Source organism: Limanda limanda, chromosome 13, assembly GCF_963576545.1.
Source record: "Limanda limanda chromosome 13, fLimLim1.1, whole genome shotgun sequence".
NCBI classification, from domain to species: domain Eukaryota; kingdom Metazoa; phylum Chordata; class Actinopteri; order Pleuronectiformes; family Pleuronectidae; genus Limanda; species Limanda limanda.
The window spans coordinates 20404662-20423229 of NC_083648.1; the positions used below are offsets into that span (position 1 = coordinate 20404662).

The 18568-nt window shown below is 41.1% G+C and overlaps 1 protein-coding gene across 1 annotated transcript; it reads left to right on the plus strand.

Moving 5' to 3' along the window:
• Nucleotides 1-622: 622 nt before the first annotated feature.
• On the plus strand, nt 623-15274 carry xirp1 (xin actin binding repeat containing 1). Its single transcript, XM_061083657.1, has 8 exons — nt 623-747; nt 1022-1076; nt 1191-1511; nt 2856-2934; nt 6915-7063; nt 7315-7356; nt 8357-14716; nt 14756-15274. The coding sequence occupies exons 1-8, from the start codon at nt 623-625 to the stop codon at nt 15272-15274; spliced, it is 7650 nt and encodes a 2549-aa protein (XP_060939640.1).
• Nucleotides 15275-18568: the final 3294 nt, after the last annotated feature.

The window sequence follows — 18568 nt, forward strand, 5'->3', positions numbered from 1 at the left end:
GTCTTGAATCACAAGTTGTGAAGGACTTTGCTCGCTACAAACTGCTGGGTCTTGTGAGAGATTCTCTTAAACTCACAAGTTTGCCAGACAGACCGAGATGCACAGGTGACTTCTTCTGCTTCTCTTCAGGTATGGTTGAATATCATTCTTAATTTTGCAAACAGAACAGCATTAACAGCATTAAGATGACAATATTGTAACTGCGTTCTGCTTTGTAACTTGTGGTTTTCTTCACCTGCAGAAATGTATGGAATATATGTTAGAATATTAGTTTCTATGTTTAAAGTCAGATGTTTTCTATTTAACCTACAGGGTATATATATATATATTTTGAAATAAAATCATATATTTATCATACAATAGAGCAGAGTCAGACTGAGGTGTCATTTAGCATTTGCTGTCTGAGTGCAGATCCTCATAAACATTAACAGAGTCTTATGACTGTCAGTGTAACAATCTATTGCATAATGAAATTGAGTTAAAGCTCAGCTGAGTGCTGGAATCCTCCGAAAGATAGATGAATAATGATTTTTTTGTTCCTGCTCTGAATATAACAATTTGCTGTTGTAAGCTGGTTTACGATAGAGGGATTGATCTCTCATTGATTTATTAGGGACCAACTATGGAGACTTTTGGGCTGAGGAGGACCCAGTCCCTGAGGTGTCTGTCTGGGGTTCAGGAGAGCTCATGGGTCATGCCAGCTTTAAGCCACTGGAACAGGAAGTCTGTGTCGCAGCTGGTGCAACAGTGAGTTTGAAACAGTACATCTTCAGTATTACTTACCTTTAGAAACTGAGTTGACTGAGTGTGCTTCAGGTTGTCCTGACTCATGCTGCCTCCAGCTTCTCTGTATTTTCCTTTTCTGGAATGAGGAATGCAAGTAAAGAATTACTGCCTTTGTTTATAAGGGCACATAAAACCGTTTAATTCATTTGTATCTATTACAAATTCCCAGCTGATCATTGAGTTCAAACCACAAGGAGCATTGTAAGTAAATTTGCCAATAAATTTGTTTGAACAGATACCAAAGCTGTAGTGACCTACGGAATCTTGAAAAAGAGGATCGTAAACTTCAGGTAATACAGGTAATGTCTTTATTTCTTTTTTCATCATTAGTAATAATATGATAACCACTTAAATTACAACCCAGTCAAAAAAAGCACACACAAGACTCAGCTGCTGCATTCCAGGTGACAGAAAGCAGTGTGGACAGTCAACGGGGGAGGACAGAGAGCAGGGAGAACGTGGCCCTCAGGGGGGGGCCACGTTCTCTCCCAGGAAGAAGCTCCAATCTGACCAGGAGTCGCTCCATGGACTGCCTCCCTCAGAAGGAGTCCTCAGGCACCAGAGCTCTGTGTGCCCTGTTTGAGTCCAAGGCCTCGCTGCAGCAGGACGTCAACAGCAGCACCAGGCTGGGCATCAAGTCTGCTGCTGGCAGTAAAACAAGGGGAGGCTGCCCCCTGCAGGACCAGAGAGGCCAAAACAGCCCAGTAAAGGATGCCACTATTCAGGTGTGGAAGTTATGGTCACTGTTTCATGCATGAGAGAACGTAATGTGGGCTTTATATGCAGTGTTTAACTGAACTGATGGTCCTCAGTGGTTCTTGGTGCTTTAGTGTCACAGCAACTCAATGATCCAAAGAAAGACAAAAGACTTACAGATAATGTGATCACATAACTATACTCAACCAGTGGTCTGATGAAGATCCATAGCAAAAACTTTCCAATTCCAGCACCAGACAGCTCAGGGCCCCAACACTTTATTTAACACTTCCAGTTAACTCAGTTTTTTCTCTCCCCAGTTGTAGTCCAGGCAAAGTAGCGTTTTACGACCGATTAATTGTAAAAAAAAAAATTTCAGCATAGATCATTTCTATGAGGTGTCCAGAACAACATACTAAAAGTCCTAAGAAATCCTAGTTGAGGAAATATGTTTAATTCTCATCAATGTGTGCCAATAAGGCCCGGCAACAATACACCCCAAAAAGACTATTTTTTCCTTTACTCCTATCAAAATAAAACTTTAAACAATGAAAGTAACCATGAAACATAACATTTTTTGTATTACAAGTTTCTTTTGAAATGAATTTGACAAGCACATGAGCTCCACACTTATTGAATATGTCCTAATTTGCATAGGCAAACACCATTCATATGTATTACAAATACATACATAAATTCATTTTCAAAGAAACTTGTAATACAAAAAATGTTACGTTTCATGGCTACTTTCATTGTGTAAAGTTTCATTTTGATAGGAGTAAAGGAAAAAAATAGTCTTTTTGGGGTGTATTGTTGCCGGGCCTTATATGCACACATTGATGAGAATTAAACATATTTCCTCAACTATGATTTCTTAGGACTTTTAGTATGTTGTTCTGGACACCTCATAGAAATAATCTATGCTGAAAAAAATTATTTTACAATTACTTCTATTTTTGGCTCCAAAATGGGCTACTTTGCCTGGACTATTGCCACGTTTGCTCGTGGTAGGAACTGTTGGGTTTCTCTATAGTAAGGTCTTCACTTTACTTTTTAAAGGACCTTGAAATAATGTATACTGTGATTTGGTGCTCTAAAATTAAACTGAAGTCAGTCATGCAACACTAATACCTTCAGCTCCTGAAAAAAAGAAAAATGTTTTCTGAAATCTGAAACCAATCTAGCACCACATGTTTTTAAAGGAATAGTTCTATTTTTAGGAGTTGGATGAATCATTCCATTCTTATATCAACTCTTAATAAATAGAGCCAGCAGGTGGTTAGCCTAGTTAGCATAATGATCAGAGGCAGGGGTCACTTAAAACTGAAGTAAAACTAAAATATGTGTGATTAATATAAATTGTTGATCCACAGGGAACAACCCAGGCAGAAAGGGGAAAGGTCGGGAAAGGACCTCAAGAGTCTAACAGCAAAAAGTGGAGATACTCACACGGTGAGCAGCGGTGCCGTATTTCATGTTAACAGTTCCTTAGATGTGAGAGGGCAGGTGGGATCAGTGCCAGGGCTCCGTCACAGACGTGAGGTCACTGTTATATTTTGGGGCCATATTTCGTAATCACTATTGAAAACTTGTGAAATCAAGCCAATCCAGCCATTTAATGTTTGTATTCCTGTCCGTTTTTTGTTTCTGGTAGACTATTGAGGAGTCACACAGATAGGCTGAGATATGACAGATTCATCAGCATATGTCAAAAAACTGTGTTCGAGCACCCCTACAAATGCACTATATCACATGAATCTGTTTTAAGTTCCCAAAGAGCAAATGGTATTTGAAATGTCAACTTGTAGATCCTGACAGAGTGTGTTTTCTTCGGCCCTGAGATGCATCATCAATAAGCTAAATAAAGACAAGGATGTCGGTGTGTAAATACATAACTATGGAGTGAGGCTCTCGCTGACGGTTCTGACCGTGACGCAGACCTTGGCCCCCTGAGCCACTCTGCGTCCTGGAACTGATATCACTGCAGACGTTTGTTTTGACCCTTTGAGACACAGGCAGGAATGTGAGTGTAATAGATTACTGACTGGATTACTGATACTCATTACTGATTGATTTTGTACTTTACAAAATACAGATTAAAATGTGACAGTGTAAAAAAACTGTCCCTTCACCAGACTTAATCCACTGATCTTTCCAAATTAGGACCTTTAGTGTGTTCCTGTTCACATTTTATTTTTTGTCCTCGGAGCACCCACTGACACACATATTGTCAGTTCACCCAAAGCCCGTTATAGAGGGTGACAATGTATCTGTGGGAATGGGAGGTGGAGGGGTGCCCCAGTCTCTCAGTGACTAACAGTGGTGATTGACTCAGCCGCCAACCCACCCTCCCAAAAATAGCCAAAGTCTTCCACTGAGGCAGTGGGCTCTGATAAAAATCAGCTGTCACTGAAGCCACAGGACTAGAAAGAGTTCAGTCACAGAGAAGTGACGGGCAGAGAGGACACACATCGCAGGGGCCTTGAGAGTCACTTATCCACAACACAGTGGAGATACACAGGGACGGGAGTGAGAGCAACGCTGGATTGTATTTTAGTGAGTATTACCTTTATGGAAATAGAGTAAGGCTACTATATTACATTGTTTTGTTTTACAGTCATGTGGTTCATCCAATATGGTTTGATTCTGTAGTGAAGCAGAGTGTCCACGACTCTCTCTTTACTTTTATTATACTGAAATAAAATAGAATTACAAAAATGTATTACAAGGATAAAAACTGAGAAGGAACAATTTAAGTTTCCAACTAATTATTACTTTGATTATTGATTAGTCATTTGGTCTATAAAACGTCAAAGTATATTGTAAAAATAATAGGTGAACAATCTGTCCGTGATAACGATACATGACAAAGAGAAGGAGCGTATCCCGACAGTTATGAAACTGGAATAATTGCCTCTGAAATTCTGAATCATAAAAGTAGTTGCCTTTGATATCTCTGTTGATATCATCTAATTCTTTTCATCTCTAAAGGGGTCTAAAATTGAATTGTCGTGACTATATTGTTGGCCTAGTTGTTTTTTCCCTTGTTTTTTTTATCAGAAAAGTCGGATTGTAAATCACTGACCAATAAGCAGCATATAGGTTATTAAAAAATGGAAAAATAAAAAAGGGATTGGATTGTCTGCTGGTGCGTGCTGTTTGGGGGGTCTAAGACCCTCCAGCTGGAGCCACCTTTTGGCGTGCAGGTTTTCATTACAGTCTGTGAATGTGGCAACAATCTGCAACAGCTGATGGCGGCGAAGGTGGTGGCGATGAAGAACAAATACCAACTGCATTTCACCATCATTTGTACAGCTGCCAGCTCAGCCCAAAACACCCCCACATTACTGGGCTGCTAATAGCTCCTCTCCATTCATGAGAATTAACCCAGCTCAAAGAGACGTTAAAAAAGAAACAGGAAATGTCTTTGATTCCCTTCTTATGAATCAGTAACAGCTGTTGATACTGATGATATGATGAATGGATGACAAGTGATGAAGTTGACCCCTCAGTTGAGTGGGCGAGGACGTACGTGCGGGGCCTCATTCTGTCTGCTCGCCCATCTATACAAAATGCTTTAAGTCCGCACTCGTGAGAGGCGCCGGCTTGCTAGTCCATCCTTTTGTCCCATGAGGGCTTAGTGTGTGAAAAGGAGAGGTGTGCTCAAATCTGGACATTAGTTACAGCTGGTTGGCCTGTGCAACAAACTGAGCTGTTGTGCTCTCGCCATATTGTTCCCTGTGCTGTTGTTCAAATAGCTTCTGCATTTGTCATAGCTGCTGCCTTCTTGACCAATGAGATTCCAAATGGTTTTAGCAGCTTTTGGGACATTTGCTTTTAGTTGCTGACTCTGTTATAGTAGCAACATTCAGCAGCAGGTTCAAGCTGAGATAGTTTCCATGTCTTTCATGGGGTCAGGCAGTCACATTCCTTTGGATAGGGGTTGACGGTTTGGAGGCTGGGAGCTCACATAAACAATGTGCAAACAATCTGTTTCACTCCAGCTGAGCTAGCAGTTGCTGGGTTTTTTCCCACTGTCTCCTTGGGCATCATGGTTGGTCCATGGCATGCGGTCTGATGCGGTTCCAGGCAGCAGGCAGGCTGTGGGGGTCTATTTGATTTGTCAGCCTCCAGGATCAAAGCCTTCATAAGCTGACTTGTTTGCTACATTGGTTTTTCTTTATCACAATAAATCAAAAGCGCTTTGAGTGGTCATCAAGACAAGAGAAGTGCTATATAAATACAAACCATTTATAACCATTTATAATGTGCTCAGACCTACTCAAAGCCACTGTGAGGATGCCATGCTGTCGGCCTTGCGGCAGAGGAAATTGTTTCCACAAGTTAACAGTGATAAGAAAGCTTAAAATGTCGCTATAAATACACACACTATGAGCATCACTATAAATACACCCACACACAGGCACACACAGACACACAGGCACACACGCACACACAGACACACACACACACACACACACACACACACACACACACACACACCACACACACACACACACACACACACACACACATACACACACACACACACACACAGGCACACACACACACACACACACAAACGCACACACACACACACAAACGCACACACACACACACAAACGCACACACACACACACACACACACACACACACACACACACACACACACACACACACACACACACATACACACACACACACACACACAGGCACACACACACACACACACACAAACGCACACACACACACACAAACGCACACACACACACACAAACGCACACACACACACACACACACACACACACACACACACACACACACACACACACACACACACACACACACACACACACACACAGACACACAAACACACACACAGAGTGTTGTCAATAAACTTGTTGCCGGCACCAGACACTCGGCTTTGATTATTTTGGGATATAGCTTGTGTCCTACTTTAACAAGCATAATGATTGTATACATAAGCAAAAGTGATACGAAACATTTTTTATTGCAGTAATTGTAGGGATGGGTAATAAAGCAATATCAATAACTATGACAATACGATATTCATCAATAGCAAAATAACAAAAGTCCAATATATACTTATGTATTGCTTATGTATTGTGTAAGCACAGTGAGGAGGTATAACACATAATTAGTCGTCCTCAGATTTGTAAAATGTTTTGCTGTTTATCAAGTGTTTGTCATTCTCTGCTCATAAAAATAGTTTAAATCTACAACCTTCACTCATGGGCAAAAAGTCTTTAAACTTAACAGAAGTAATAATGTGACAATTATCGTGATGATTATCAATAACAAATGATCTGAACAATTTTGCCCTTTTTTGGCTATATTGTCTAGCCGTAAGTAACTGTTGCATCACTCAGTCAACTATTTTTGTTGAATTTACTTTGTCTTTTCTATTACAGGTGATAAAACCCGTCTGCCACCGACGACAGGGGTCTCCCCGACAAGACCAGCCAGAGACAGGATATCTGCTTCCTCCTCAGTGAGAGAGAGATCCGCTCTTTATCTGTCAAGAGCAGCCATCGACTCCACAGGAGGCTCAACGCAGCCAGTGAGTTCCTAACATTCCTCCCATTCCTTTCCACACACCGAGGTCAAGGGCGTCAGCAGGGAATGGCCACTATGCTCGTCACAATATGGGAGCCACTCAACATTTTACACTTAATCTACTGCATACTTTAAATTTATATAGCACATGTGCAGAACTGTGCTGATATATACTTATGTAGAAAATTATTAGTACCTTTATATTATTTAATGAAGATAACTACTCATTAACTGTATGTTTCTTTTGTTCAACAGGAATCTATCAGTGCTCCAGCAACAAGGTCGAAAAGCATTAAGGTACTGTCTCTTTTTTATCCCTTAAAAAAAGTGTGGTTGCTGTTAAATAATGTGTGCTGTGGTAGTTCACTATTTTACTTTGCTTGCATGATCAAAGACACTTAACATTGTGATTAAGAATCAACAAAGCAATGACAAAAATATACATTTTGATCAAATTAAAAAGAAAAATGTAGCATCACAAAATTCTTTACCACATTGAAATTAAATGTGATTTATCTCAAAAAATAATTTCCTTATTTTTCAAATATTATGCACAGTCTGTAAGGAAGGGTATTAGGATAGTGATGTATGCTACATTGTTATGGATCAGTGGTCCACTAAAAATTGAAATTAAAGGATTATTAAGCACTGATGTGATAAATTACTTAAGAGCTCATATTTCCCTCAGGATGTGTTACAGAACAAATCAGAGCAGAGTATTTTAATAAAAGTACAAAATTATGTTTCTCTGGATCTACTGGGTCTGTTAGGAAACAATTTGCTAATTTATTAATAATGTGATAATATCTCCGTGTCGTGTTTGCTACCACCAAGTGGCCAACAATAAACAAATGACAAAATGTGTCAACACTTTACCCTCAGAATTCTTGCTTCATTTTGAATTTTTAATCCTGGAAAGCAGAACCAAAATTAACCTGCCTAACAATTACAAATTTAACTATACAAGATTTGTATATCCATGTGTTTCTGTGGATAAAAAAAGAAGATGAGCTAAAGTTATTAGAGTAACTTCACAAACTTACGCTTTAGTGCATGTGTCCGGGTAATGTGTGCCTACTAACAGCTATGGAGTGTTTCGTTAATGCTGGTGTGACATGATGGCATGGTGGTGACAGGATGGTTTGCGGTGAAAAACAGCAAGTCAGCACAAAGAAAGGTAAAGTATTGCTTTACTTGTCAAATGCATGCCATTCTATTATTTGCATGTAGCATCACTAATACTGTTTATGATAACTAAATCCTAACAATATCACTCCCATCTGTTTTCCACTTTAAGATGGCTGACGCAGCCAGGAAAGTCAAAGTTTCACAGTCTTCTCATGATGAAGATGACCTCCCTATCCCTCCACCTCCTCCTGTACCACCTAGACCCCTGGACTACGAAGGGCCTCCTACATGTGGTAGCCTCCCTATCCTTCCACCTAAAGAAACCTTCTCCACGTTCTACCACCAACGGCAGAAGAGTGAACTGAAGAGACTCTTTAAACACATCCACCCTGACCTACGGGCAAGTCTCGATGATGTAGTGGATGATGAGATAATGGAGGCAGTGCAGTCAGAAAACCCTGATGCAGCAGATGCAGCTTATCAGTGTGAAGTGCAGTCCATGAGGTGGATTTTTGAGAACTGGAATCTGGCCAACATTGGGGACCCTCATTCAACCAAGAAGATGTTGGATGATGAGGAGTTAAAAGGTGGAGATGTCAGAGGCACATCCTCTATGTTTGAGAAGATTGACAGCACCCAACAAATGTCTGCTAAAAGACAGACCTCTGTCAGAGGTGATGTGAGAACATCAACATGGCTGTTTGAGACCCAGACCTTAGATTCTCTAAATAAATCCAGAAGAGAAGAAGGTGAGCTGGTCGAGGCAGTGTTGAGAGAACCCGTCCAGCCAGGAGACGTAACCGGGACTCGACTGCTTTTTGAGTCAAAATCACTTAGTGACTTGGGACGCTGCAACTCCATAGAAGATTATAGCTTCCTGAAACTGAAATCTGAGCTCCAGGAACAGAAAGGAGACGTCCAGACGACTGTGAAACTGTTCCAGACAGAACCTTGCTGTGCCATCAGAGACAACAGAGGCAATATGCATGAAATCAAATCCATCTGCAGGGAAGAGATCAGCAGCAACAACATCAGCACCGCCCGTTGGCTTTTTGAAACCCAGCCTTTGGACCTGATTAATAAAGAAACTGATGGAGTGAAAATCATTCGAGGGATATCACTGGAAGAGGGGCACAGAGGCGGATTTGACCAAAAGAGGTGGATGTTTGAAACTCAGCCATTTGGCACAATACAAGAAGTTGCAGGCGTGGACAAGTTTGAAGGAACAGTGGATGAATGCAGTGGAGAGGCGGATGTTGTCAACAAGAGGACGTATTTTGAGACACAGCCTTTGGCATCACTGAGAGGAGATTCAGCAGAAAAATCTTTGGAAAAGGAAGAAATAATTGGGGGGGACATCAAAACTTCTCTGTGGTTGTTTGAAACGCAACCCATGGAGACTCTTAGTGATACATATGAAGTTGGACGTCTGAAGAAAATTACCCTTTCAGCTGATGAACAAGGAGAAGTAAAAGGTACAAAGAGAATGTTTGAGAGCTGCAGTACTGAGAAGAACACCTCATTCAAAAAACAAGAGATTGAAAAGGGTGACGTGAAGGGATTCAAACATCTTTTTGAAACAATTCCTTTGAGCAAAATTGCTCATTCTGATGAAGAAATTATTGTGGAGGAAAATGCCACCCCAGCAGGAAACATGAAAGGTAACGGAGCAATGTTTGAGGCACCTCATTTATACGCAATAAAGGACAGCTCTGGAAACCTCCACAAGGTCACAACAGTCAGCCGAGAAGAATTAATCAAAGGCAAGGTCAAAAACTACAAGTGGATGTTTGAGACCAAGCCAATAGACGAGCTTGCAGAAGGAAAAGGAAATGTCGAGGTTATAAAAGGCATCACCAGACAAGAGGATACGAAGGGAGATGTCAAGATGGCAAAGTGGCTGTTTGAAACGCAGACAATAGATGGGATCCATTCTAAGTTCAACCAGACAGACCAAACTGTCTCTGTTGAAGAGGAGCCTCATAAAGGCGATGTCAAAAATTGTAAATGGTTATTTGAAACACAGTCAATGGGCATTTTGTCTAACAAATCAGATAATGTCAAAGATAAAGAAGCCACTGACAACACCAATGTCAAGTCCATTACTTGGCTTTTTGAATCACAACCTCTTGACAGCATTAAAGATGGGGAGGAGTACAATTTGAATCTCTGCAGCACTGTGCAGGACTCTGTGAAATCAGAGGTTGGTGTTAAAACAGTGAAATGTCTTTTTGAAACAGAAACCTTGGACAGAATTAGACAGGATACAAATTCAGACAAAGACATGAGATGTGTCAGCCACGTCGACTTCCAGTCAGGAGATGTCTCACGAGTCAAAGAACTTTTTGAATCCCAGTCACTTGATGAAATAGGATTAGAAATGGAGACAACGTGTGATGAACAGAACCAAGGTGAACCAATTGAAAGCGGTTCGGCCCATAAGTTAACTTGGATGTTTGAGAACTGTCCCATGAACCTCATCAATAACGAAAACGTTGATGCAAACCTTCAGGGAGTGAGTGAAGCTGTGAGTGGGGATGTCCAGAACAAAAAGTTTATATTTGAAACCTCCTCACTGGACAAAATCCACAACGAACCCCTTGAGCAGAAATTGGTCCATGCAGAGGAGCCTGTGAGCAATGTGGATGTGAAATCAAGCACCATGATGTTTGAGTCCCTGCCGCTTTATGCCATTAGAGACAAAGAGGGACTGTTCCACGAAGTTACAACTGTGAAAAAAGAGGAGGTGATGAGTGCTGACGTAAGAGGAGCGAGGTGGATGTTTGAAACAAAGCCACTTGATGCTATCAAGGCAGAGAATGAAGTTTTTGTGATCCGAGCTGTCACCCAAGAAGATGTAAAGAAAGGCGATGTCAAATCGGCCAGATGGAAGTTTGAGACGCAACCTTTGGACTCTCTGACCAGCCACGAGGAGTCTTCTGTCAGGGTCACTGAAGACTTTGGAAGCAGTAACGTGCGGCTCAATAAAGAGTTGTTTGAATCTGAACAGTCATCCAACAAGTTTGTGCGAATGGTTAGTGTCAGTGATGTCCAACAAGGTGATGTCAGGACCTCCACCTGGCTCTTTGAGAACCAATCGATTGACAGCCTGAAAGGTGAACATCAGGAGCAAGGTCCAGTCAAAACAGTCCACAGAGAAGACAGCCAGAAAGGAGACGTGAAGCGCTGCACTTGGCTGTTTGAATCCCAGCCGCTAGACAAAATCAAGGAGCCAGAGGATAATTCAGAGCAAGGTGTCGAGGAGGAGATACAAAAAGCTGATGTGGAGTGCACAACCTGGCTCTTTGAGACAACTCCATTGGACCAAATCACTGCCAACAGTGTTTCTGACGCCCTATCATATCTCTACCAAATGTCCTTTGTTCACTCAAGTGGCATCATAATACAAGCAAATGAGAGTAGAAATGTTAACATGGCTAAATATCTGATTGAAAGCAATGAAGGTGTGCAAATCCAGAATGAAGAGGTTATCAAGGGGAACATCAGGAACATCATGTTCCAACTGCTTATTAAACCGACTCTCAAGCCCCAAGTTACTCTTCTCAGAGAGGTGGAGAAGGGTAAAGTGAACACCACTGTAGTAGAACTTCCGGTCTACCAGTCGGCAACAACAATCAACCTTGAGAGGGATCAACGAATACACAATATTGTCCAGATGATTGAGGAAGTGCTTGTTCAAGATAAGGCTTTGAAAAAAGGAATCCTAATGCAAGAGACTGCAGGAGGACAAGCAGAATTGATCGTTTATTCACTCATCTGCAATTATCAAACCAAAGCCAAGACTCACGCCACAGAGAGAGGAGATGTGAAGTCTACAATTGGAAATCTGTTGTCTACCGCCAATAGTCAGAGGACTGCAGTGTCGTGCAGAGTCGATGAAACTGAAAAGGGAAATGTGAACTTGTACAAAAGCTGCATTGAAAAAGGAGATCTGCACTACCTGAAAAGTCTGCATACTGAATTGTCTGGAGATGAAGTTGATTGTAGCCTTCTTGCTAAAGAACAGATAGAAATAGTTCAGGGGGACGTGAAAGAAGCAAAGAGGAGTCTCTGCCAGCAGAAAGATCAAGTGGAGCGAACCATTTCCGATGTTTTGCCAGGAGATGTGGAGAATACCAAAAAAGTGTTTTCATCAGAGTCTACTGTCAGTGTTGACAACTGTGTTCCAAAGGAAGAAATAATTCCTGGAGATATTTCATCAGCAAAGCAACAACTTGCAGTGAAACAACTTGTCATGGTAGAAAAAGAAGAAGTAGTTGCTGGGGATGTTAAGGCAACAATGCAGTCATTAGAACGTGCAAAGCAACAGAGCATGAGTGTGGAGCGGGAGATCATTAAACCTGGAACTATCTATGACATGGATTTGTCAGCCGAAGGTCCTGAAGTAGAAGGAAGCACATCACAAAAAGAGATCATTATATCCGGAGATGTGAAAGCGGCTAAAAGGTCCCTTGAAATGGCGAAGCAGCAAAGCATGCATGTGGAGCGTGAAGTCATTGTTCCTGGAAATATTTACAACCTGAATGTCTCCGCACAAGAAGAGAGCTCATCAGTAGAGCAGCAATCTACGAGTTCATCCTCCTCCAGATGTCAGCAAATCAGGACTTATCCAAAGGTCAGTGATGCAGTGACAGATCAAGAAAGCCATTCTCCCTTTGAGGCATGTCAACAAAGAGCAGTTATAGTCAGTAATTGTGCATCAGACTCACTGACACCTTTTGTAAGTTATGAATGCAATGGCCAAACAACAGAAGAAGAGAGAGAAGAAGTAATCAGAGGAGATGTAAAGGCAGCCATTAGGTCACTGGAGACTGCAGTGACAGAGCAGAAGCTCCTAGATAAAGAAGATATTGTAAGAGGAAATGTTCAATTGGCTCTGCAGTCTCTTGAGAAGTCTAGTGTAAATGTATCCAAGGGAGACTATAAGGCTGCAATGATATACAGGAACTCAGGTAGGGCTTGTTCAGGGAGGAGCAAGACTGTTCAAGAGCAGTGTGTTGTGGTGTCTATGCATCCATCTGACACAAAACTGTCTCCTTCAATTTCAGTAACCTGTGAAGGAGAACCATCCATTTCAACACAGAACCCAACACCCAACCCTGTTGCAAATGGAATCTCAAAATCACCCAGATCTGAGATTGTAACTCCACCACCACTCCCTCAAAAGATTAGTGAGAAACCACCGGAGCAGAAGCCATCCTTACCACCAAAGCCTCTATGGATGAAATCAGTAACCGTGGAGGAACCAAATATTCCACTTCCCCCTGCTCACAAATGTGCAATGATTCCTCCAAACCAAAGCAACCAGTTTCCTATGCCCTTTACAGATAAACTACAAGAAAACAAAATCAACATGGAAACCTTAAAGGAAACACACCACCAGAAATATGTGACGGTGAAAGATTCAAATCAAGAAAATGAACGTCAATCGATGGACTCAAAGACTAGGGAATCCAAGAAGAAAAAAGTAACAACACCACATACCGAGGAAAAATCTGACTGCCTAGTAAAACACAGCACTGTGGAAATGGAGAGAAATGTAATACAGAAAATTAATGCAGCTGAGGAGATTCAGATGTGTATGAAGAATTATGCAGAAGAAGGTAAACATGAAATGAACGTGAGCTTGCACACTGCGCTGCAGAACTTTGAACAAAAGGAACGTGAGGCTCTGGACAGACGAGTCCCTCAGTTATCCAAAAGGGTCAAAGTAACAAATGATAGTGACAGTCACTATAGCAACAAAATCCCAACACACCAACACAAATCAAATCCCGAACATCCCAAAAAACAACACAGCAAGACTGAGGTGCCAACGTCGGAGACCAAGAGTCTGGTTGACGCATGCCCTTCACAGCATACTGACCTCAATGAAAAGCATCACAAGCTTGAGGATAAAGTTGTTCTTAGAGAAAAGAAAGTGAGAGAGACAGAAGGTGAGCGGCGACAGAGGCTTTCTGTCCACAAGGACGAGATCATGAAAGGAAATGTGACGGCAGCCATGGAAATCTTTGAAAATTTGAGAAAACGAGAGGAACTCAAAGAAATCCTGTCTCAGGTTGAAGAAATAGAGGAAGACACCAGCACTGTTGACAATAGATCCTTGAAGACATTATACAACAATGTCCCTGATTGGATGGATACACCGAGCACAAATGCAAAGCAAAGAAAAACACAGCAAAAGAAAGTTGAAGTGGAAATGCAGGAAGATGATTTGGAAAGCATCTCCTCAGTCGAGACTGCGTTTGAAGACCTGGAAAAGGCAAGTAAAGAAATAATGAATCTGAAGCAAGAGACCTTAGCAAAACTTATTGAGATTGAAGAGACAATAAAAAAAGCTTTGTACTCTGTCTCCAATCTGAAGTCTGAGGCTGACATCGCAGGGTTGTCAGGACTATTTGACGAATCTCTCAACTCGGAGCAAAACATTCAACCTGCCAACAACATTAGAAAAATAAGCATTGTGTCAAGCAAGGCCAAATCAGGTCTAACCAAAGAGAGAACTGACGTGAATTGGCAAACAGTTTTGGATCCAAGTCCTTCCAAGCAACAAGTGCCCAGGCACAATAAGCCACTCATCAGACAGTCCTCTTCCCAGTCCTCCCCGTCATTCATCTCCATTCACTCAGCGGCCAGAAAGCCTGCCGAACAACCAAAGCTGCCCGTTTCAACATTTAAACCAAAAACAGATGGTGAATCTGCTGCTGAATGTTCAAAAAACTGTCCCAGTCCCGCAAAACGCAAAGTCAGTGTGCTTGAGGTGAAAACTGTTCCAGAGCAACCTGCAGGATTGGTTGGCACAAAGACAGTCAGTGAAACATACGAAGAGACGGATGGATTTGGCAACGTATTTGTTTCCTCGACAACTTCCACATTTGTCACCAAGCAAGCTGATGCTAAATCATCTGCTCTGTTTGAAGTAGTTGGGAGTCCAACCAGATATGAAGTCATGACATCCCCATTAATGCGAAGATCTGGTCGCCCCTTTGAAGACAAAGTGTTGAGCAACCCCAAGGAGGAGGGGACAGTGTTCGTCACATTCAGCCAACCAAAGGAAAAGCACTAAATTAGTCACCTATCAGACCGTGTATTTCCCAGTCCTTTTTTTTTTAGGAATGCAGTTGTGTGTTCATCACATTATGATAATACAAATTTTTTGTTAGTCATAATGTTGATCGAAAATAACGAAAAATGTTTACTTTTTATTGAAAAAACCTGTCCAATAGATTTTATACTGTAACCATTTGATAAAGTGATAAGTTCTTTTTATTAAAGCTTAGCATAAAGTTAATATTGTATGTTCTGTTGTGTAAATTGAGAAATAAAAACTAAAAAAATATATATTGTACTGGTGGCGCTTTATTATTTAAGTCTTTAATTTTTCACAGTGGAATTTAGGCTCCAGACCACCACTTGACTGAGAGGAGTTGCCAGGCAACAAGCATAGACTGATGTTATTTATTTCCAACATTTTGAACCTTTCCTTTTAAGTTGTCTGAAGAAATATTCTCAAAATGTGGACGGAAATATCTTCAGTCAGATGACAAACCTGTCATTGTGTGTTTCTATGGTCACTCGTTTGCATTATGAATCTGCATCAAGTCTTGAATCTAAATGAACATATCAGTGTCATCCCTATAAATGTCATTTTCGCACATTCAGTGCACTCATGGTCAGTTCAAAAGTCTTGTCTTTTGATTGACGTAAATTTATATTATTATATTTATATATTTAAATGTATAAATATTGTGAAACGCTTGTACAATTATCTAATTTTGGAACATAAATCATAACAAATCATTCCAATGTGACAACTGGAGAAATGACAACATGGCAGAAAGCTCTTGTAATGACAAACATGAATTTGTTTTCAATATCATAGTTCCAGTCACCTGCCAAGGAAATGTGCTCTGCCTGTTTGACACCCGTCTATCCAATGGAAAAAATGGTGGCCAATAAACTTATCCTGCACAACATGTGTTTTTGCTGTAAACACTGTCAGAAGAAACTCAGGTGAGGTTTATTTACAGTATGATGAAATTACTCAAATCAACTATACTCATCCTAATCAACACACTAGTTTTAAACAAAAGTAAAGTTTATACATTATATTTTCAATTATAAGGTATATGAGGTACATTGTAATTGATAATTTTGTAAATTTATACACTTACGAATCTGATCTACTGTGGTTAACAAATCATATGTAAAAATCAACACCATCTCATTAAAAATTTAGTTTGATATCACAATTGCTTTGTTCTATTTCAGCATCCACAACTATTCATCTCTCTATGGCGAGTTCTACTGCATTACTCACTTTCAACAGCTTTTTAAAAGAAAGGGAAATTATGATGAGGGATTTGGTCACAAACAACATAAAGACCGCTGGATTCAGAAAAATAAAGGAATAGATGAGCCCAACAACTTGTCCACTCCCAAAACTACAAAACCCAACTCAAACACTCCTGATGGCTCCAGGGATTCCTCTGCCGGTGCGTTTGTTCCAAAGTCATCTGTGAGAGAGCCAGGGTTTACCAGTGATGCTGATGTTAAGGGCAAACTAAAAATGAGCTGGCCACCTGAGAAGAAGAATACAGACAAGAACACTTTACAGAAAACATATACACCAACTTTGAGTAATAAGATACGTGACATCAGTACAGCAGCTACTTGTGGTGTGAGTTTTAAAGAGAAGGCTAAAAGTGAGAAGAACCAATCAAAGATCAATCAACAAGGAGAAATGAAAGACAAGAGGGTCATGCAACAATCAAAAAAGGCAGGAGTTAAGTCAGCTGAATTACCTTTAAAGAAACCAAACCCCTGTAGTGAGCCAACCAGAGCTGGAAGCATCCAGCAGAACAGCATCTCTCCAACAGCGCCCAGCTTTTCTTCACCCTCCATAGTAAAGGGCTTTTCTGGATCAAATTGTAAAACACAGCAGACAAACACGGCACCCCCCTCAAACAAAAATCATAATCCAACAGTTAAGAGGCTGAACAAGAGCAGTAAGTTTGTACGATTTTCTTCTCATGTTGAAGTGGCTCACCAGGAGGAACTCTCAGATCAGCGTGAGCAAAATCAAGAAAATATATCCCAGGATGATAAAGATGACAAAAACAACTTTGATCGTTTGACATATGACTTGAATCAAAAATGTGAGACGAGCCTTGAAATACCTGATGATAAATCTCACGAAGAAACAAGCAGAACATCGATCCAGGAGCCTCATGTTAAAATGGAGAGCATTCAAGTGAGTTCCCAAGATGATAAGACAATACCGAATGGAGTTGTTGAGATCGAATTGCATGAAAGTCATATGAAAGATTTAAAATCAATTCAAGATGATATGACACATCAAAAGTCCCCGGATCAACTGGATGTTACTCCAATGGGCTCAGTTAATCCATCAGAATCACAGGAAGCAAATACTGTGTGCAGTTCTGCAGGAGAGACAAACAAAGACGAGGCGATTGAAAATCCATATGAAAAGATTGACTCAGCCAATGATCAAGAAAATGATGATATTCAGAAGAAGCCTGTTGCCAGAACAGATTCTCTGAAGGGTTCTGCAAAACCCGCTGATAAGACAAAGGGAAAACTGGGCTCCTGGTCCAAAGGAAAGAGTCCTATGTCTAAGCTCTTTACGTCGGGTGGGAGTGACAGAACAAACAAAGTTGAACAGAAAGATGCCAAGAGACCAGACACCAAACCGAGCGCTGGAGTTTTTGGTAGACTGTTTCAGTCATCCTCAGAGAAGCCTGAGGACATCACAAAATCCGCTGCAGCAGGTGAAAGACAAGACAAAACACATGATGACAACAAAAAGACAGAGGAGGTTAAGGAAGTCGTCATAGAAGAAATGCAGAAGGAAAATGACTTGCAAGTCCCACCTTTGACACAAGAGGATCTGAAGTCAAATGCTGCTGAGCCCAACACACCAGATAGTGACAAGAAGGATGATAGAAACAAATCTACAGAGCCATCCAACCAGCACACAACATCAACAGGGGAAACAGGTGATCATCATACAGCTTCAAATAATCAAGAGTCTGATTTACAGAGAAGTGAGACTAAAGGTGTGCAGGTCACTGAACCTGGAATAACTGAGTCTGGAGATCATCCTGCAGGAGTCCAGTCAGTCAACCAACCATGTGAGGAGTCACTCAGTCAGATAACATGCAGAAGGGAAATGCAGAAGGGAAATGACTTGCAAGTCCCACCTTTGACACCAGAGGATCTGAAGTCAAATGCTGCTGAGCCCAACACACCAGATAGTGACAAGGAGGATGATGGAAACAAATCTACAGGGCCACCCAACCAGCACACAACATCAACAGGGGAAACAGGTGATCATCAT

Excerpts from the sequence above, each read along its gene's own strand:
- xirp1 (XM_061083657.1), top strand. The coding sequence starts at position 623 with ATGGAGACTTTTGGGCTGAGGAGGACCCAGTCCCTGAGGTGTCTGTCT. Across the intron at positions 2,935-6,914 it reads AAAGTGGAGATACTCACACG|GTGATAAAACCCGTCTGCCA; the intron begins GTGAGCAGCGGT and ends TTTCTATTACAG. Across the intron at positions 7,357-8,356 it reads CAAGGTCGAAAAGCATTAAG|ATGGCTGACGCAGCCAGGAA; the intron begins GTACTGTCTCTT and ends TTCCACTTTAAG.